The 16,464-nt window shown below is 43.5% G+C and overlaps 1 protein-coding gene across 2 annotated transcripts in view; it reads left to right on the top strand.

Annotated features, from left to right (window-relative positions):
• Positions 1–16,464, top strand: part of CDH4 (cadherin 4) — a 423,758-nt gene that overhangs the window by 381,299 nt on the left and 25,995 nt on the right. For both annotated transcript variants that reach the window (XM_039563524.1, XM_039563525.1), the window contains one exon: positions 14,929–15,114. In XM_039563524.1, the coding sequence (XP_039419458.1) occupies positions 14,929–15,114 (186 nt within the window). The remainder of the gene's footprint in view (positions 1–14,928; positions 15,115–16,464) is intronic.

The following is a 16,464-nucleotide window of genomic DNA, read 5'->3' as shown; positions in this document are numbered from 1 at the left end:
TGGCTCTCTACTGTTGTAAGATAAAGGTATCACTGTGCCCTCCATTATCCAGAGTCCTTGTTACTTATAACAGGGTCATGTCCTCTGACATGTCTTAATTATGGGGAAATTCCTCAGTCTCCCTTCAAATATTTATCTCCCGTGTGCAAGTGAGTTGTGGTTTTTCCATATTAATATAGATCTGTGGCCTCTGGCCAGATGCTCACCTCAGATACAGGGGGTGCAGTGAAATTAGTGTTGGTATTTCAGAGATTAAAAGTCAGCTGAAACAGAACAATGCTGGATAGTCTCAGGTGAGGTTTTATGTAAGATTGAAGCATCTTTCTTGCTCACAGAAGGAGCACCTCTAATTCCAGTGGAATCTTTTAACTCCTCTCAGGCAGGATGCCCTTTCCAGTCTGACCCATGATACTGTTAATAGCCATCCAAGGATTTCCACTTTATCTGAGAAAATGCATAATCAGAGGGGAGGAGAAGTGAAAGAAATCCATGCCTACACTTGACTCATACAAAGTCTATTTTTATCATATTCAATCAGGAACAATCAGGCGCAGAGGAGACGCAGATGAATTTGCATGATCAGACTTCTGTGTCTGAAATGTTAATTAAAAGTTATTTTAAATTTGCCTACTGTGCAGAACTTGTTTTTATAGTAGCCCATGTAAGGGAAATATTATTTCACAGGGCTAAAGTGCTCATGATTGCTTGAGCTTGTGGATTCTTGGGAAAACCTGCCTGGCAATCAACCTCTTAAAAAAGAAAAAAAAAAAAATTAGAGGGGGTGCAGAAAGAAAGGGAAGAAAGAAACTGGGCTATTCAAGTTCTTTAATCTCCTGAGCCTTAGGATGTCTTATTTAAAGCTGCTTTAAAATTTGCCCTTTGGCACTGCTTTGAGAATCTCCTCTTCCAAAGCTGAATTCCAGTGGAGTCTGTTTTAAAGAGGCAGCTCTAGGACATCATCCCCTTCCCTGCCTCGCTCGCTAAGCCTGACACTGACACCAGTTAGGAACAGCTCCAAAGGTTTAGGACTGGACTATCAGGATGGGTGCATGCTTCCCAGCTCACAGGGCACTGGTGGCATTTGCTGGCCTGGGAGAGGCTGCCTGGCCAAAGACTGGCTGAACTCAAAGCAGAGTTGCTGGTCTGGAGTAACCTGAATTCAGAGGGGCTGTGCTGGAGCAGGAGGGATGTGTTTCTGGGTAAGGTTAATCTGGTTACAACACGGACTTGGCTGATCAGTGAAGGAGCAAGTCCTTGTCGCAAGCACATTGGGAAAAGCAGTTCTTTCCAGTTTTTAACTGGCCTATTTAATTAATATTGTCAGACCAAGCTCACCCCTGGCTGCTGCAGTGAGGCTGAGTTAACGTGGCTCGTGCTGGGCTGGATCAGGCAGCGCTGGAATCTTCAGAGAAGAGCTCGGCGCTTCCTGAACAAAAGAACACGGAGAGAGAGCCGAGTTAAAAGGGCTTCTTGGTTTTGGCACCACACTGCCAAAAATGTCTGACCTTTGTCTGTGCAGGTGTCCTGGTTCCTCGAGTACTGTGGGAGATATTAATGAGCCCATTCCGAGAAGTGCTTTGGAATTTGAGAGTGAAGATGTTCTCAGAGCATCGCTGCCATAGTGCCGTTGTCCTTTACCAGAAATAGTTCTTCCTTCTCCTGTTCTGATGTTTCCTTCCCATTTTCTCTCCCCTCTCCCCCATGATTTACTAGTGTACATCATTCTGTGAGGCAGAACAAGCCAAGATCCTCCAGCCCCTTCTACTTTTCAGCTTCCCTTCCCTGGTTCTCTTGCTAACCCTGCTGTGATCCACACTCTGCTAAGTTTTCATTCTTCTGACCCAGTTTGGATATAGTAATCCAGTTTCAGTGCCTTGAACAAGGGCACTAGTATTTCCTTTTTCACAGCAATGGTGTAGCTCTCACTTAGCCTCCTGCTCTGTAAACTTGCCAAAATTGTGGAAACAAAGCATACAAGCATAACCCAAAATTGTATTCCCTGTTCCGTATGCGTTTGTTCTCACGTTCGTTGTTTGTTTGAGGAGAGAATATAGCTGTGCAGCAACCTGTGCAAGAGCAGCACTGCACAGAAATACCTGATGTGAACTGTAAAAATGTGACTTTTTTGCAAGTGGGGTGAATGCTTTGCGTGGGCTCCAGCCCCCTCAGTGAAATCCTGCTGAGCTCCGTTTTCAATGGTGAGTTTCAAAATAGCAAAGTAGCAGGGAAAACCCTCAGCTTTTCCTTCAGGCTGAGAGATTGTGACTTCCAAGTGACTGGGATGCAAAGATGCAAATAGGTCTGCTTTGGAGAAATGGTATTTAATGGTTGTAGGAAATCAAAATTGGTATCCACGTCAGGCTGCCTTGGGGTTTCCTAAACACATTTATAGGCAGATGTACCCGGAAGCGTTCAGAACATGGGAGTGTTATGAGAAATCCCTTTTACATGCATGCTCATGTTTTACAAATTAATCTTACACTGTGGAGGGAGAACCCAGCAGGAGTGGGATGTCACTGGGATTTCCTGCAGACAGAAATTTGCACCAGGATGCCTACGAGGGCTTCCTAAAAAGAGATCTTAAGAGGCTGATCCAAGAAAAACTAGTGAAAGTGGGTAGCTTACTATCTCCCAGGACCTTGGCACATGTCCATCTGTCTCCTCCCTCTTCCTAAGCCCTGGAAAAGATCAAGGGCTTAAATCTTGAGCACTGTGTACATGATTTGCCAGTGTACAGACTAAAGCTGCATATGTAATGTCCATTCAGATCTCACTGTCCCCGTCACTACACCTGCGCCATTCAGAAAGTCTGCAGTGACATTTGAATGTAGATTAGCCGGGATCATACAGAATTTTTAAATCATCAAAACTGTGCCTGTGGCATAATTTAGAGGCAGTTGTCACAAGAGGCAGAAATCAAGTAGATTGCACAGGTCAGAGCTGGCAAGGGGAAAGACCAGGTGCTGTGGCAAGGGAATGTACAGGACTGTGGTGTTTTACAGCTGAAGACAAACCCAGGGGTTCTGTACAGTCCTGCAGACAGGCTTTATTGTTAAAAATCAATTATGCTTTCACGGAAATTCCCAGATGACTGTGTTCACTTGCAATTTTCCAGTCAAAACGAGGCTCAGCCAAACTACCCAGCAAAGCCTGGGCTGTTATAGAGCTGTCATCCTCTAACTGAAATAAATTATCATATTCAAGTGAATCGAATATGCCCAGTAGCATTTGGGTACATGAACATCTACCTAATTCTGTGTGCATTTCCATTAAATATATAGTCAGTGAAGTCTTAAAAACCACAAATCAGTCTAGTTTTCCTAAATAAGTCCCCAGTGCTTATAAATTGAAATGGGCTTTCTGCCTCTAGTTGCGTGTCCCCGTGAAAACCTTTGCCGTGAACAATGAATTAGATAAAGGATGTTAGGTTGGGAGGTAGCAGTAACAGAGCACAAGGAGAAACAATATTCATTCTTCCCATCCTGTTTCAGGCCTGTGCTGAACTCACCACAAAAATTCCAGGGGCTTTGCACCTGCAGACACACAGATTAACCATGGTTACGAAATTATTTACACCTGGATCTGCCTTTGGAGTCAAACTAACCTTTGGGGATGGATCCCTACCTCGGTGCAAAGCCTGTCTAAGGGAGCTGAGGAAGGGTGAAGCCCACACAGTCTCATTGTGTTAGAGAATGAGGGTGATCCCCAGCTCCAAGTGCAGATTCCCTGGGAGCTCTGTGTCTTTCACAGGCACAGCATCTCTGAGTGCCTGGAGGCCCTTTCAGTGCAGTGCTAGGGAACACAGGACACGCTTCCTGCTCTCTTGTGGATGCTCAACTTTTGTTCTTTATTTTATCACCTCTTTCATCTAAAATGAAAGATACTTCTCACTTTATGAGAAAGCAATAATTCCTCATGTCTTAATGAAAGAAGCATCAGCCTCTTCTGTGATGTCTGTTGAGCGTTTACACCAGTGTAACATATGACAGAAAGGATGAGATACCTTTGAGACTGCTTAGTGGAGTCTGCAAAACAGATACAGAGATGTAAATGTATAAATACAAAATATAGATGTGCATATAGCTGGATCCAAAGCATAGATAGATGCTGATACAAGGCAAACAGTCATCAATCATATCCAAGTCTCTACTCCCAGATAAACTGTGGTTTATATGAATTATTCCATTACATTGTGTGGGTATATATGCATTGATTTAAAAAAAAAATGTGATTGCCTTGATAGAAGTCTCTTCCTAATAGACCCCATTAATCAAAACCTAAATTTACAGTGCCTTTTGTTTTGTTTATTTCTTTTCAGTACATTCATTTTCAAATTATCACCAAATTAATCATGTACAGAGCTTTAAACTGGCTGCCACGTGGTAAAGCAGTTCTGGTTCCTCTCCTTTCCACTGAGCATTAAGGCACAGTTCAAGACTCTGTTTAGCCTGATTCTGCCCTGAACCTAATTGGAATCAGCTAGATTCTTTCTTGTAAATGGGTCAATCACACAGAAAAAGCATCAAATGTAATCTTGAGATTGTGAAATAAAGCGGAGGAAAAGAAAAAAGAAGATAATTTTATTTCTCCTCATTGATACCTGCCTGGTGGTTAAAAGAAGGATTAAAATGAGGTCATTAAACTTTCCTTGGAGACAAAACCCAGACCTCAGTGGTAATATGATTAATCAAATATAAAAGTGAAGCTATTCTGAATGAATAACTCATTTTTATAGAATATCTAATTACTGAAATGTCGTCTGCTGCAGAAAAAGAAAGGGGGGGGGGGAAATTAATTGCAATAACAATTCAAGAAGATAAAGTTTTTCTGAATTAGGTCTACACAAGAAGCTAAATTGAGTTGATTAAGTAATTTTGGTTTCAGGAACACCCTTGATGGAAGTTAGTGGTAATGAATTTTTCAGACCTCAGAGTTTAAAATTGCCAGAGACCAGTGATTAAAAAAAAAAACCAGAATGATAGTTTCATTACAAATTTCAATTTTCTGTCACAAAAAAAAGGGCGGGGGGGGGAATATAAAAAAATACTCTCTTGGTCTCTCTCAGATTGGACACATGTACTACTTGGTGTAAAATCAAGAATAATACAACCTCCTCTCCATGCTGGAGAGTGTAATCTCAGTCAGTCGGAGCTGCAGCACCACACGGGAGGCAGAGCCAGGAGGAGCAGCACAGATTCCATGTGCTTCCTGCATATGTTCCACCTGGAACATACAGCACGAGGCCCTCCTGTCTCTGCAGTGCTTTCAGCAGCTGTCACTCAGGGGGTGAGTGGCACATCCATCCTCAGCACCATGGGCATAAGTCACAATGCATGGATGTGACACATCAATTGATTTAACATTCGGGTTTTCTAACCTTCTGGTTTGCAGGTTTGTGCAACTGGGTTAATCTTATAATTAATCTTATAATGATATTAATAATATCATTATAAAGTTTTAATTAATATTATAATATCATATAATGTTATCAAAGCACAGACAACCCCTGGCCCACAACAGCGCCCATCAGCCATCGCTCGCTGTCCCCCATTTGTCATGAGCCCTCTCATTTGCAGCTTCTGGCAGAGCTGTCTCCTGGTTCAGTGTCTCATTTAGCAGGGATTTCCCTCCTCCTTCTCCTCCCCTTTTCAATCTGTGCAGGATCTAGAGGGAGAAGCCGTAGACAACATCCCCATCCCGTGCTTTCCATGGAATTGTCCAGGGAGAAGGAGGTTCCAGGGAGGTGTGAGCTACCTGTGTGCAGTGAGGTGTGACAGGGACTGACAGAATCTCTGGAGCTAAAGGAAACCTCGGAGGGAAATGTCCTTGTGACTCTGTGCTGTGCTGCCATGGAAATCGCCGAGGGCTCTGCCACCAGATCAGGGTGTGTGGATCAGACGCTGTTCTCATCATCTCTGGGGCATCAGTCAGGTTAAAATTTCAAGGAGAAATCAGACACTGATGCTCCTATATCACATATCTACCCACGTTTCTTGTCTGACATTTTTCCACCTGTAGCATTTCCCTCAAATTTGAATGGTTTCTTCTAGATTTTGTGCCTCTTTCTGCTTTTGATTACATATGAAACATCCTAATTCTTCTCCAGACCTGGCCTTGGAGAGCCCAGTTCAATTCCCTGAATGTAGTTACCCAGCAGAATCCTGGTTAGGCTGGATGTCCACACAGCTGTGGCATGTCCATGTCTGCCAGATGTCCCAGGCAAGCACCCATTTGTGCTGGATTACTTCATGATCTTAAAAGTCCACAGCATCTCAGGCACTGGTGTGAGGCTGAGAAATTTAAATACATTCTGTAACTCCATTATTGCAAGGCACTGAAATAAATCTCCTCCTGAGGTTGGCTGACTTCCTTGGGTCGGCAGGTTTTTAATTCTTCAATATTCTGTTGCCTTAAAAACAGTTGCTTCTGAGGGCTGTCATTTTAAGAGGATATATATCTGGAATTTCATTAAGTACATTTCACTTATGAAATCTTTAGTGACATGCTGGGAGGGGAAAAAAGGGAGATTTAGCAAAGGATTTGGGAGTGTTGTGAGTTTTCTCTTATCAAAACTTTCTAACTGTCCAGGATGTCTCAGAGCTTCTCAGCTGTAGGAGAAAGGGTCACAACACAGAGAACAGCCGGTTAAAATCAGAGAATGGTTGAAAGGTTTCGCCAAGTTTTCTTGAGCATGGTAGAGTTTTTCCTACTGCTCAGCATAGTGCAGTAACAGGTTTTAATTTAAAAAAAAAAATAAAGGAGAAATAATATTGTTTTCTTTCCTAAATTCAGAACTAGAGAGTGACTCCATGTTTTCTCTGACCCAATATCCTGCATTTCTCACTGCATTTCTCTGCTCCATTCCACAGGAAATGTTGAAAACAAAATTGCAGCGAGAAGCCTCTTTTTCATGGCAAGGCTGATTAATTACACAGCATTGAATTTCTGTGCTCTGAGTTACTGTAAACAGGCAGGCATTTCTCTAGAGTGCCAGATTCTCACCTAGGTGAAGGTGGCAGGGAGTTGGACTAGGTGACCTTTAAGGACCCTTCCAACACAAACCATTCTGTAATGCTGAGATTCTAGGGACTCCATCCCTTCCTGTAGAAACCCTGGCACAAATCTCCTGTGAGTGCAAGTTCTCGCCCCACTGGCAGACATTGCCATTATATTTTAAACATCAGTAAGGACATAAAAAATTGGCCGTTGTGGCACCAGTGCAGAAGATCACATCTTTAAACCACAGAATAAACCACACTTCTAGAACAAAACACCTGCTTCAGTGGCTTTCTCCTTACAAGAGTGCTCTGTCCAGTCAGGAACCCTTTTTATGGCCAGACTAGAGGATCTTCCAGTGCCTGATGATGGAGTTCCAATCTACTCATTAAAAAAAACACAAAAACCCCCTGTGTGCTAATTCTGAGACTAATCTGGGAATAACAGAGATTTCAATTGCAGTGCAGAGGAGGTTGGAGCAGGAGTTAGTGTGCAGAAGGGCTGAGCTGTGCTGCACGGGAAACTTGTTAAAAATCTCAATACCAGGATTATAGTGTATGTAAAAAATCAGTCTCAGTACTCTCAAAATTCTTCCTTTCCCAAATACCCATCTTGAGATCCCAGAAGCACATGAGCAGCTTTTATATGCCTTAAAATATGAAAAAAAAATTAAATTAAAAACTCATTATGAGGAATGGGCAGTTAATAAGAAAATCCTAAACCAGATTTATCAGCTTAAGGCCCTTCCTTATGAAACTTTATTACAGGTGCCTGAATTGAAACATCCCCTTCTAGACACATTTCACCAAGAGATACAGAGCCAGACCTGTGCAGTACGTTTTTCTCACTTAGGAGCTGAGCTCTCTCACACAACTTTTGCTGCTCTCGTTTACATGCAAATCAGGAAAAACATGTTTTCAAAGTGTTGTTCAAAGCAGCCTGGTTATTTGCTGCTTTGCAGTTTGCAGAAGGAGAAGGAAATGCGAGGATTGACATGCCAACAAATGAATTAATTGCATCCTCTTTTTAGGGAGCTGGTTATTTTAGAGAGTAAAAGTACAGTGGAAGCTGCCCCGTGCCGTGGTGGGGGATGCAGGGGGCACTACTTTGGCAATTTGAGGTCAGAGTATCCAGAACAGTGGTGGTTTGATTTGAGGTGGTAGAGCTTCTGGTTGTTCTTTTGCCCTGTTTTTCCCCAGCCCATACAAACCTGTTTGGGTTCCCCAGTGGAGCTCAGAGCCTGGGAAGAGCCGTGCTGTGATCCAGCTCATCCCAGTTCCCCGCCAGCCTTCCCGGCTGGGGCCTTTTCCATCCTGGCAGCTCAGCAAGGATCACAGGGCTCTGTGACAATGCACTGGGGAGATCGATAGGTTAATCCAGGCTGACCTAATGGATTTATCAAGTAACACATGAATTAATGATGTTCCCAGGATTCTGCCCCAGCGCAGGGCGCGGCTCCAGCCCGTTCTGCGGCTGCCTCAGGAGACAGGCAAGTCACTTTAGCCTTTGGTTCTGCAGCTGAAGGGAAGCATAGGGCTGTCAAGCACTGTAAAGCCATGATGTGTCTGTGCAAAAAGGTTCTGTTATATAAATGTATGCATATAAGGGGGTTTTTTTAAGAATAAGGCTTTGTAGGCTGTTCCAGCTGTTTTAAAATCTATGTCTCTATTTAAGAGCATTACTAATTATACCTGACAATCAGATAGTCTGCAGAAAAGTATCAGCCACCTTTTCCTGCTGTTCATTCCGTAGGCAAAAAACAAAGGTATGTTAGACAAGAGAGCAAATGAAATGTTCAAAGGATCCTTGTCTAAAACTGGAAAATAAAGGGCTGTGCTATCAGATCAGAATTTTAATGTATATTGTTTCCACTGGCTCCTGACATAAAATCTTTCATTGTTGGGTATAACCATTGTTAAAGGTCACTGTTGCAAAGGCTACATCATTTAGACGAGATGAGATCCCATTTTGGATAAATTCACAATTTTAGTTCCTAACAAGGAGCTAGTATCAGGATTTGAATGTACAAGAGTGTCGGTTTACGGATTAAAGGCTTTTGTGTTCTGGAAACCACACTATGCCAGATTTCATGAGTTTCAGTGAGATGTGCAAGTCCCCAAAGTCAAGCAGGTTGATTAAAGTGGTTCTTTATAGCCTTTGAAATAGAGATAAAGTACAACTTTCCTACACAGGGTTAATGTAGAATTTTTTTTTCTTGACAAGGCTATATGCCTTCCAAGGACATAATTTTAATCTCTTTTTAAACCTTTCATATGAACATTGTAAAGAGCTCCTTTGTGTTGTAATGCATTTTTATAAAATATCTAAATTTCTATGCAAACTTCAAACCTCATTTCTTAAGATATATTTATTTGGAAATGGTTATCTTGCAGCAGAATGGTGTCTTGTGTCATCATTCCTGCGGCATCTTTTCATACTATCAAAAGAATGTAACATCTGATAATGAAAAAAAAATTAGTGCTCTTTGTTAGACATGCAAACTACTTTTTTTTTTAATATCCTTTTACTATTATGTGCACTGAACTCCTGGCAAGTACTCAAAGAGTCTTTGAACCAAGGTGAAACCTACACGTTCCTTGCGCACACTGGAGTCTGAAGTGAGAGGATTTTCTTTTGCTGTGTCTGAAAGAGAGGGTATTGCTTTATTCTCCTCTGCTCCAGCTTTGTCTTCACATTCAAAGAGTAAAACTCGTATATTGATCCAGAATTAGTCATTACTTGAGATTTTGAAAAAATAACACCAACAAAGACAAAGTGTAAAGCCAGTGGCTGTCACCTGTGGCAGGAACACGACAGAGATTGTCTGTGCTCCAGCCTGGGATCAGCTTCAGAAGTGCTAAACTTTAAGCCTTGCTGTTGTTTTTCAAACTTGCCCAAAGAAAAAGAAACCAGCACACGGAGACCACGCTGAGCATCGCTCAAACTTCCTGCACAACCTCCCTGTGAACCAGTGGGTGCCTTGTCTCCACCACACCATGCTCAGAGCTGAGAGGGCTCCTTTGCAGGCAGGTGAGGTGCTTTAACAGCACAAACTGCTGAGGACAAAGGCAAAACTTCCAAAGCATCTTTTTGAAGCTGGTGAGCTCGTTGTTATGCACTTCCTTGACTGGGCTGGGCAAGGCTGACTCCTGCCTGACCACCATGAGGCAGTGCCTGCAGCCTGGGCAGCTCCTTTGTGAAGGAGCACCAATGCGTACATGGATGGACTGTGGAGCAGATCCACGTGGATGTGAAGCTGAAGCAGGGACACTGCAGTGCAGGGGATATTGTGGTCATGAGCCTGGAAAATCAACAGCCAAGAGGTTTATGGAGAGACTGCTGGCTGGTGTCATGCCCAGCAGCCTCAAAAAGGAGTGAGGACATCGGTGCTCATCACTCGAGACCTCACAGGAGTGAGTTGTTTAATAAAACCAGAAATGAGCATCTCAAAGCCTGACTTGGAAAATAAGACTGACTTTACAGGGGTTTTGTGGGGATTTGAGCCAGCTCATGGTCTCCTTTGCACACAGTGGAGGGAGAACCTCGCAGTCAGTCCCTGTGTGACTGTCACAGCAGCCGAGAGCTGGGGCTGAGCCACGCGGCGCAGAGGGGCTGGGATAGCTCACAGCCCCAGCAGAGTCATCCCTACAGCAAACAATATTGGAAATTAAAGGTCACAGAATTGATAGTAAGGCTTAAGAAAACAGCAATTAGTCTGCTAGGAAGAAAAGCTAAATTACCAGTAGTAGGAATAGCGGGGGGGAGGGGAAGAGCGTTATTGATCTAAATATCAAGTTGGCAGATACGCAGAGTACAATCTAGCGGTTTTTTACACCTCTGGGCTTATTCAACCCCCACAATAAAAAATGCAGGCCTATAAAGATGGAATAAGAAGCAATCAATTAGGATGGCATTTGCTTGTTTCCGTGCGGCAGTTGGGCAAGCACATCACAATTAATGATTTATTAGGAGATTTTCATCTTTTTTTTTTCTTCCTCCATTTTACACAGATTTCTGCAACCAGACCGCAGTTGTTTATTAATTTCCCTGCTTTTCAAGCATCTTTGTTAGATATCATGCAGGAAAGGTAAACCCTTGCCTGGGATGCCAGCAGGGGTTGGGTGGATGCCCTGAAGCGTGAGGAGCTGCAGGTTTTATTCAGGCTGGGTGCCTGCTCCCACAGCTTGCGTGGGCCAGTGGAGCCCCCTGAGTGCAGACTGGCAGCAGGAACTGGGGAGGGATGGGACTCCCCACCACCACATGCACTCACTCTCATTTCGGTTTCTCCCAGCCTAAGGGACCCAGAGAGAAGATTCAGCACTTTGCAGCAGCCATAGCTGTCAGGGGAAGGGCTCAGAGTCTAATAAGAGGACTGAAATGCCCTTATTCTTCTGTGTTAATCCATAGCTATAGGTCATGAAACACTATTTCTCCAGGCAATTCAGCCTTCATAAACCACTGCTGCCTGGAACAAATATTGTGTCATCATTAGCAAATCTTGGAGACAACAGAAAGATCTTTCCTGCAGACATTCATGCGAACAAGTCTCTGCCTTCACAGCTTTTTAGCAAAACCAGCCAGGGAAAAAAGTAAGAACATTGGAAAAAAGGGGCTCCCTTTAGAAGGAAGCCTGAATAATTATCTTTGTGTTCATCTGTCTCAATCCCACACCTCCCTAGGAGTGGCTGCAGTAGCTAATTGGTTTTACTCAGATGTGCATGGCTTCACTGCCCAGACTCCAGATTTATTGCACAAAGTCAAGTCATGGTCTGAATTTATCATTTGTCCCCTACATCAACCCCTTTCTTCTCCTGAATTATATTTGTCTGTGTGTTTATGTGCTGTCAGGTCCAAATGAGATGAAAGACAAATTCTGGGATTAACCAATTTTAGTACCAGCCCAAAAATCAGAATGAATTATTTCCTTTTCAGCAAGGCATGATTTCAGAGAGGCCAGCTCCAGAGGAGTGGGAGAAGGAGTTTTGCCAGCACAGGCTTTTATGGGAGGGGAAGAAAAAAAGACCCTACAGAATTTAAGGATTTAAGAACATGCCAGTTTCAGAAGGAATCCTTATCTGAGAAGGGAAGCAAAGTGTGTAACAATCAGCCATAGAAATCCTTGTGAATGGTCTTTAAAAAAGCACTCTGGAAATAAAGAACTTCAAATGCAACAGTTGAAAGTGAAGCTAAATGAAATACAGGGGAATATGAGTAAATGCTACAGGTATAGGTCAAGCACTGCTTTATCAATCTTGTGTTTACTCCAGCAGCTCCTCTGTTGCCCATTGTTTTACATTGTTTGAATAGATATGCTTCTCTTTATTTGAAAATCAATTGTAATCTTATGAAAGAGAACTTAGAGCAGAGGGAATGCTGGAAAGCGGCATAGTGAAAGATGTTCATTATCCTGAATTACTCCGGGGTGGGGAGGGAATGACATTAAAGAAGTGTGGGTAGCTTTGAGCTGCCATCCTTCCTTTAGCAGGTGTAATTTAATGTCATTACTTAATTTTATTAAAGGTAAAGACAATTGTGGACAATACACATTACAGCATTTACCTATAATAATGATAGTGGGGGAGTGTGAGAGGGAGGAAAGGCAGACTGCAGTTTGAATTCCCAGTAGCTGATGATCTGTAGCTGATGAAAATTATTCTTTTCTTCATGGCACATCTCTCCAAGATTTGCTTCTTACCCTGAATAGCTTTGGATGGCTCCTTTGATTCCAGTGAAGGTGCTCTGTTCTCATCAGAAAAACATTTTGCTTTATAAGCGCAATAAGCAATAGCCACTCTCAGTGCTGCTTAGGACTGATAATTTCCTAACTGGACCTAACAGAGGTCAACAACAAGTGGATGAACTCCTGGATTGCCCAGGATGTGCTGAGCATTGTGGTATTTACTCCAATGGAAAAGCTTTATAGGCTGCTGTGGTCTTCCTCCAGGCTTTATATTGGCATGTGCTTGTGTATTTATAATTGTTAACATAACCTCATATTTTAAAATGTGTAAGCTCTGTCATTGTGGGCTGAAAACAGATGTGATGGCTGTTGGAAGAGCTGCTGTAAAATCCATTACGTGGGACCTCCATGTAACCCAAATTCGTTGGCAGCCCCTGGGTTATGACCTGCTAAAGGTGTTCAGGGATCATATAGGACTGGCCCTCTTAAATGGGTTAAATACAGCTGATGGTTTGTTCTTGATGACATAATTCTATTTGGTTCTGCAGGGCATAAGCCTGGGAGTGACAGAAAAAATCTGTGGTCCTGAGTTGAAGATCCAAGATGGTTTCAGGGAGTGTTTAACTCCTTTGGAATTACAATATGATACCTTGTTGTCGGCAGTGCAGCCTAAAAGAGGCTGGGGGCTCATGAGCTTGTCACTGCTGCTGTGCCATACAACATTAATTTAATGTAATGGGCAATAACTAGTGTGGATTTAGGAAGAGATGATCCTGTTTAACTAATCTCCTTCAGTTCAGACAAGGGTGATAGTAGAGTGTACATATGACATAATCTAATGGATTTTTCAAGAGGCTTTTGATAAATTTCCATATATTTCCCTTGCTTAAGCTGTGTGCTGCAGAGACTACAAATTGGGCAAGAGAATGGGTAAAGAAAAAGTGAAATCAGGGGAAATAAAGAGCAAAGAAGAGCTGCAGCATGTAGTGGAATAAGAATTATCCTGCAGCTTCCCACTGTTCTTCCCCACCACTCGGCATGGCTGGAAAGAGATGCCATCTGCATTCACTAATGAAAACTTGTTTAGGACAGGTGCATAGCAGAAAAGAGGGCAAGATGCCATTCAGGATACCACTAAAGGGCAAATTTAAGTTTACATTAGCATAAGGCAGACTGAATATTTTTGCTGTCAGCGGTGGAATAATATATCCTAAATATAAGCATCCGTAACGGAGAGATGCCAAAGGATGGGGATGGGTTAGGAGGGGAAACGGACTCTTGTGCTAACAAAGGCGTGATTTATTATCATTTACACAACCTGGCATTTGTGCACACCAAAGGCCAGATTTTAGAAGTGCTCTGCTCCTGCAGTTTGGGGCCAGGATTTCAGTTGCAGACACCGAGCCAGCCGCTCCCGGCATTTCCCCAGTGTTTAATTTGCCATATGTCACTCAGAGTGTTGATTTGCGAGTGCTGCTAATAGGCAATGCTGAGACATGAGGACAGTTGAAAATTTGGGAATGTGTCTTACTGGCAGCTTTTGAGCCCCGAACACTGGAAGTATTCACAGGCCAGGATCCCTGATCAGCCATGTGATAAATCAGGGACTGGAAAGCAGAAAAGAATGCAGTTAATGTGTCAGGATGTGCCTGAATGGGACATGCTCCATGGAAATCAGTGCTAAGTGAGAGAATTAAGCGCCAGGAAAGGCTGTGGCAAAATCACAAGAAACACTTCAAATAATGAGACAGAATCAAATCAAGGGCAAGAAAGAAATAAAATGAAGTAAAATCACTGAAGAAGCAATAAAATGGCATCACTGAAATCTGAGTGAGGCAAAATACCTTGGGATAAATGGAGATAGTCATCCTAAAAAATTTAGACATTTTATTCTGCCATTTTCCCATGCTGTTGACAATTAACTCTCTGGTTGATGTAACTGAGCAAGAATACCAGGAATGGTTTTTGTTGGTTTCCTTGGAGCATTTGCTGAATCTTGTGCAGCAGCCGTGTGATAGTGGGTTTGTTCTCCTTTGGGCTGAGAGGTGAAGTTAGGCTTTGGGAAAATACTCAAAGGAGAAAAATAGGAAAATCAGATTTAGAGAGAGATGTGTTGCTCATTACAAATAACTGCATGGTCCCGTTAATGGGACTGGTTTCCCAGTGGGCGTGGTGATGGAAGGGAGAGGGGAGGGAGGTGTGAGGATGGACAGAAAGCTCCCACTGTGACCACTGCTGTCTTTCTTTTGCAGTATTCAGGAGAAGTGCCTGAGAACAGAGTGGAGGTTGTGGTGGCAAATCTGACAGTGATGGACCGGGACCAGCCCCACTCTCCCAACTGGAATGCCATCTACCGCATCATCAGCGGGGACCCCTCTGGCCACTTCACCATCCGGACAGACCCCATCACCAACGAGGGCATGGTCACCGTGGTGAAGGTAAGGGGGAGGCCAAAGCACACCATGTTTGTCACCCTTACAGCTGCAGGGATTGCCAGGTGCCTGCACTTCTTTCATGCCTTCTCTGCCTGGAAGTACTGGGATCTGTTGTTTCCCATCTCTCTCCATGTAGTAGGAGTCCTGAATACTCTCACCTCCAGCGTATGGCACTGGTTCTGGGTTTCCCAGCTCAGCCCAGCGCACCATGAGCTTTCAAAAAGCCTCACATGCTGAAGGGATTCCCAGCACCCGAGCCTGACCTCCACCTCCTGCATCTCCTTGGCTCTTTGAGCTCTGTAAGAGGGAACAGGCCTGGGCTGGGCAGCCCTGCCCTTCCTGAGCCAGAAAAGCCCCTGTTTGCTGTGAATCAAGGGCAGTGTTTCACTGCCTGGGTCAGTCAAGTGAGCCTCTGTGAAAGCAGGGAGTGCAGGAGAGATCTCAGGAGGAGTGAATTTTCTGGTAACAGAAGGAAAGGAAATCTTCCCTTTGACTGAGTTGTTTGGCAGGAAAACTGCAGGAGAAATTTTCCTTTTATAAGGAAATTAAGCTATATAAGGTATTAAGTGATAAACACACCGAGTGGGACAGATCCTCAATTCAGGACAGCTCCACTCAAGTGAAAGCCACCCTGCAGATTGGGTCAGCCAAGGATCTTGTCTAAAGACTCCAAGAAATCAGACTGTAAATATCCACCATCCTGTCTTCCCTCCATGTGCTGGGAGAGCTGGAAGCCTCAAGATACCCACAGCAAGTATCAAATTGTGTTTCCTTCCTTGCCTCCAAAGAACATGGCTTTATCTTCATTGGAGCATTCGCTTCCTTTTTCAGTTTTGAGGCCAGTGAGTGTTTCTGCAGTCATTACACACAGCCAGGACATCATTGGATCCCTTCAGCATTCCCCAAAGCTCTTCCCAGATAAGATGCCTGTGGATGCTCCCTCTGACTACAAAAAACAGCGAAGACATCACGCATAGGCTGTTGAGAAGTGTAGGAGCTGCACAACACACACCATGCACTGCACATGGGAAGGATTAATACCTGCTGGCGTGGATAAAGACAGCACCTTCTGATAAGTCTGGCCTTCCCTTACAAAAAGTTTTAATCAACAACATAGGTAGAAATACTAATGTTTGAAGAGCAGCATGATCCAAGAATAGCTCTGTGCTGAGCTCTGTTTCCTCGTTATTAGCTAAACAAGTTGCAGTCATTCCTAATGTGCTCAGTTTGGGTCTTAGGAAAAATGGCATCAGTGAAATGCCAATGAGGTCACGCTGGCAGGAATGTGTGAGCCTGTCCTGTTCCCTGACCCTTGGGCTATGTGTGTGTGTCTGCAGATGCGCTCTGCTGAAA

Source organism: Corvus cornix, chromosome 20 (genome assembly GCF_000738735.6).
Source record: "Corvus cornix cornix isolate S_Up_H32 chromosome 20, ASM73873v5, whole genome shotgun sequence".
NCBI classification, from domain to species: Eukaryota; Metazoa; Chordata; class Aves; order Passeriformes; family Corvidae; genus Corvus; species Corvus cornix.
The sequence above is the reverse complement of the archived record's forward strand: the minus strand, read 5'-3'. Positions and strand labels throughout refer to the sequence as shown.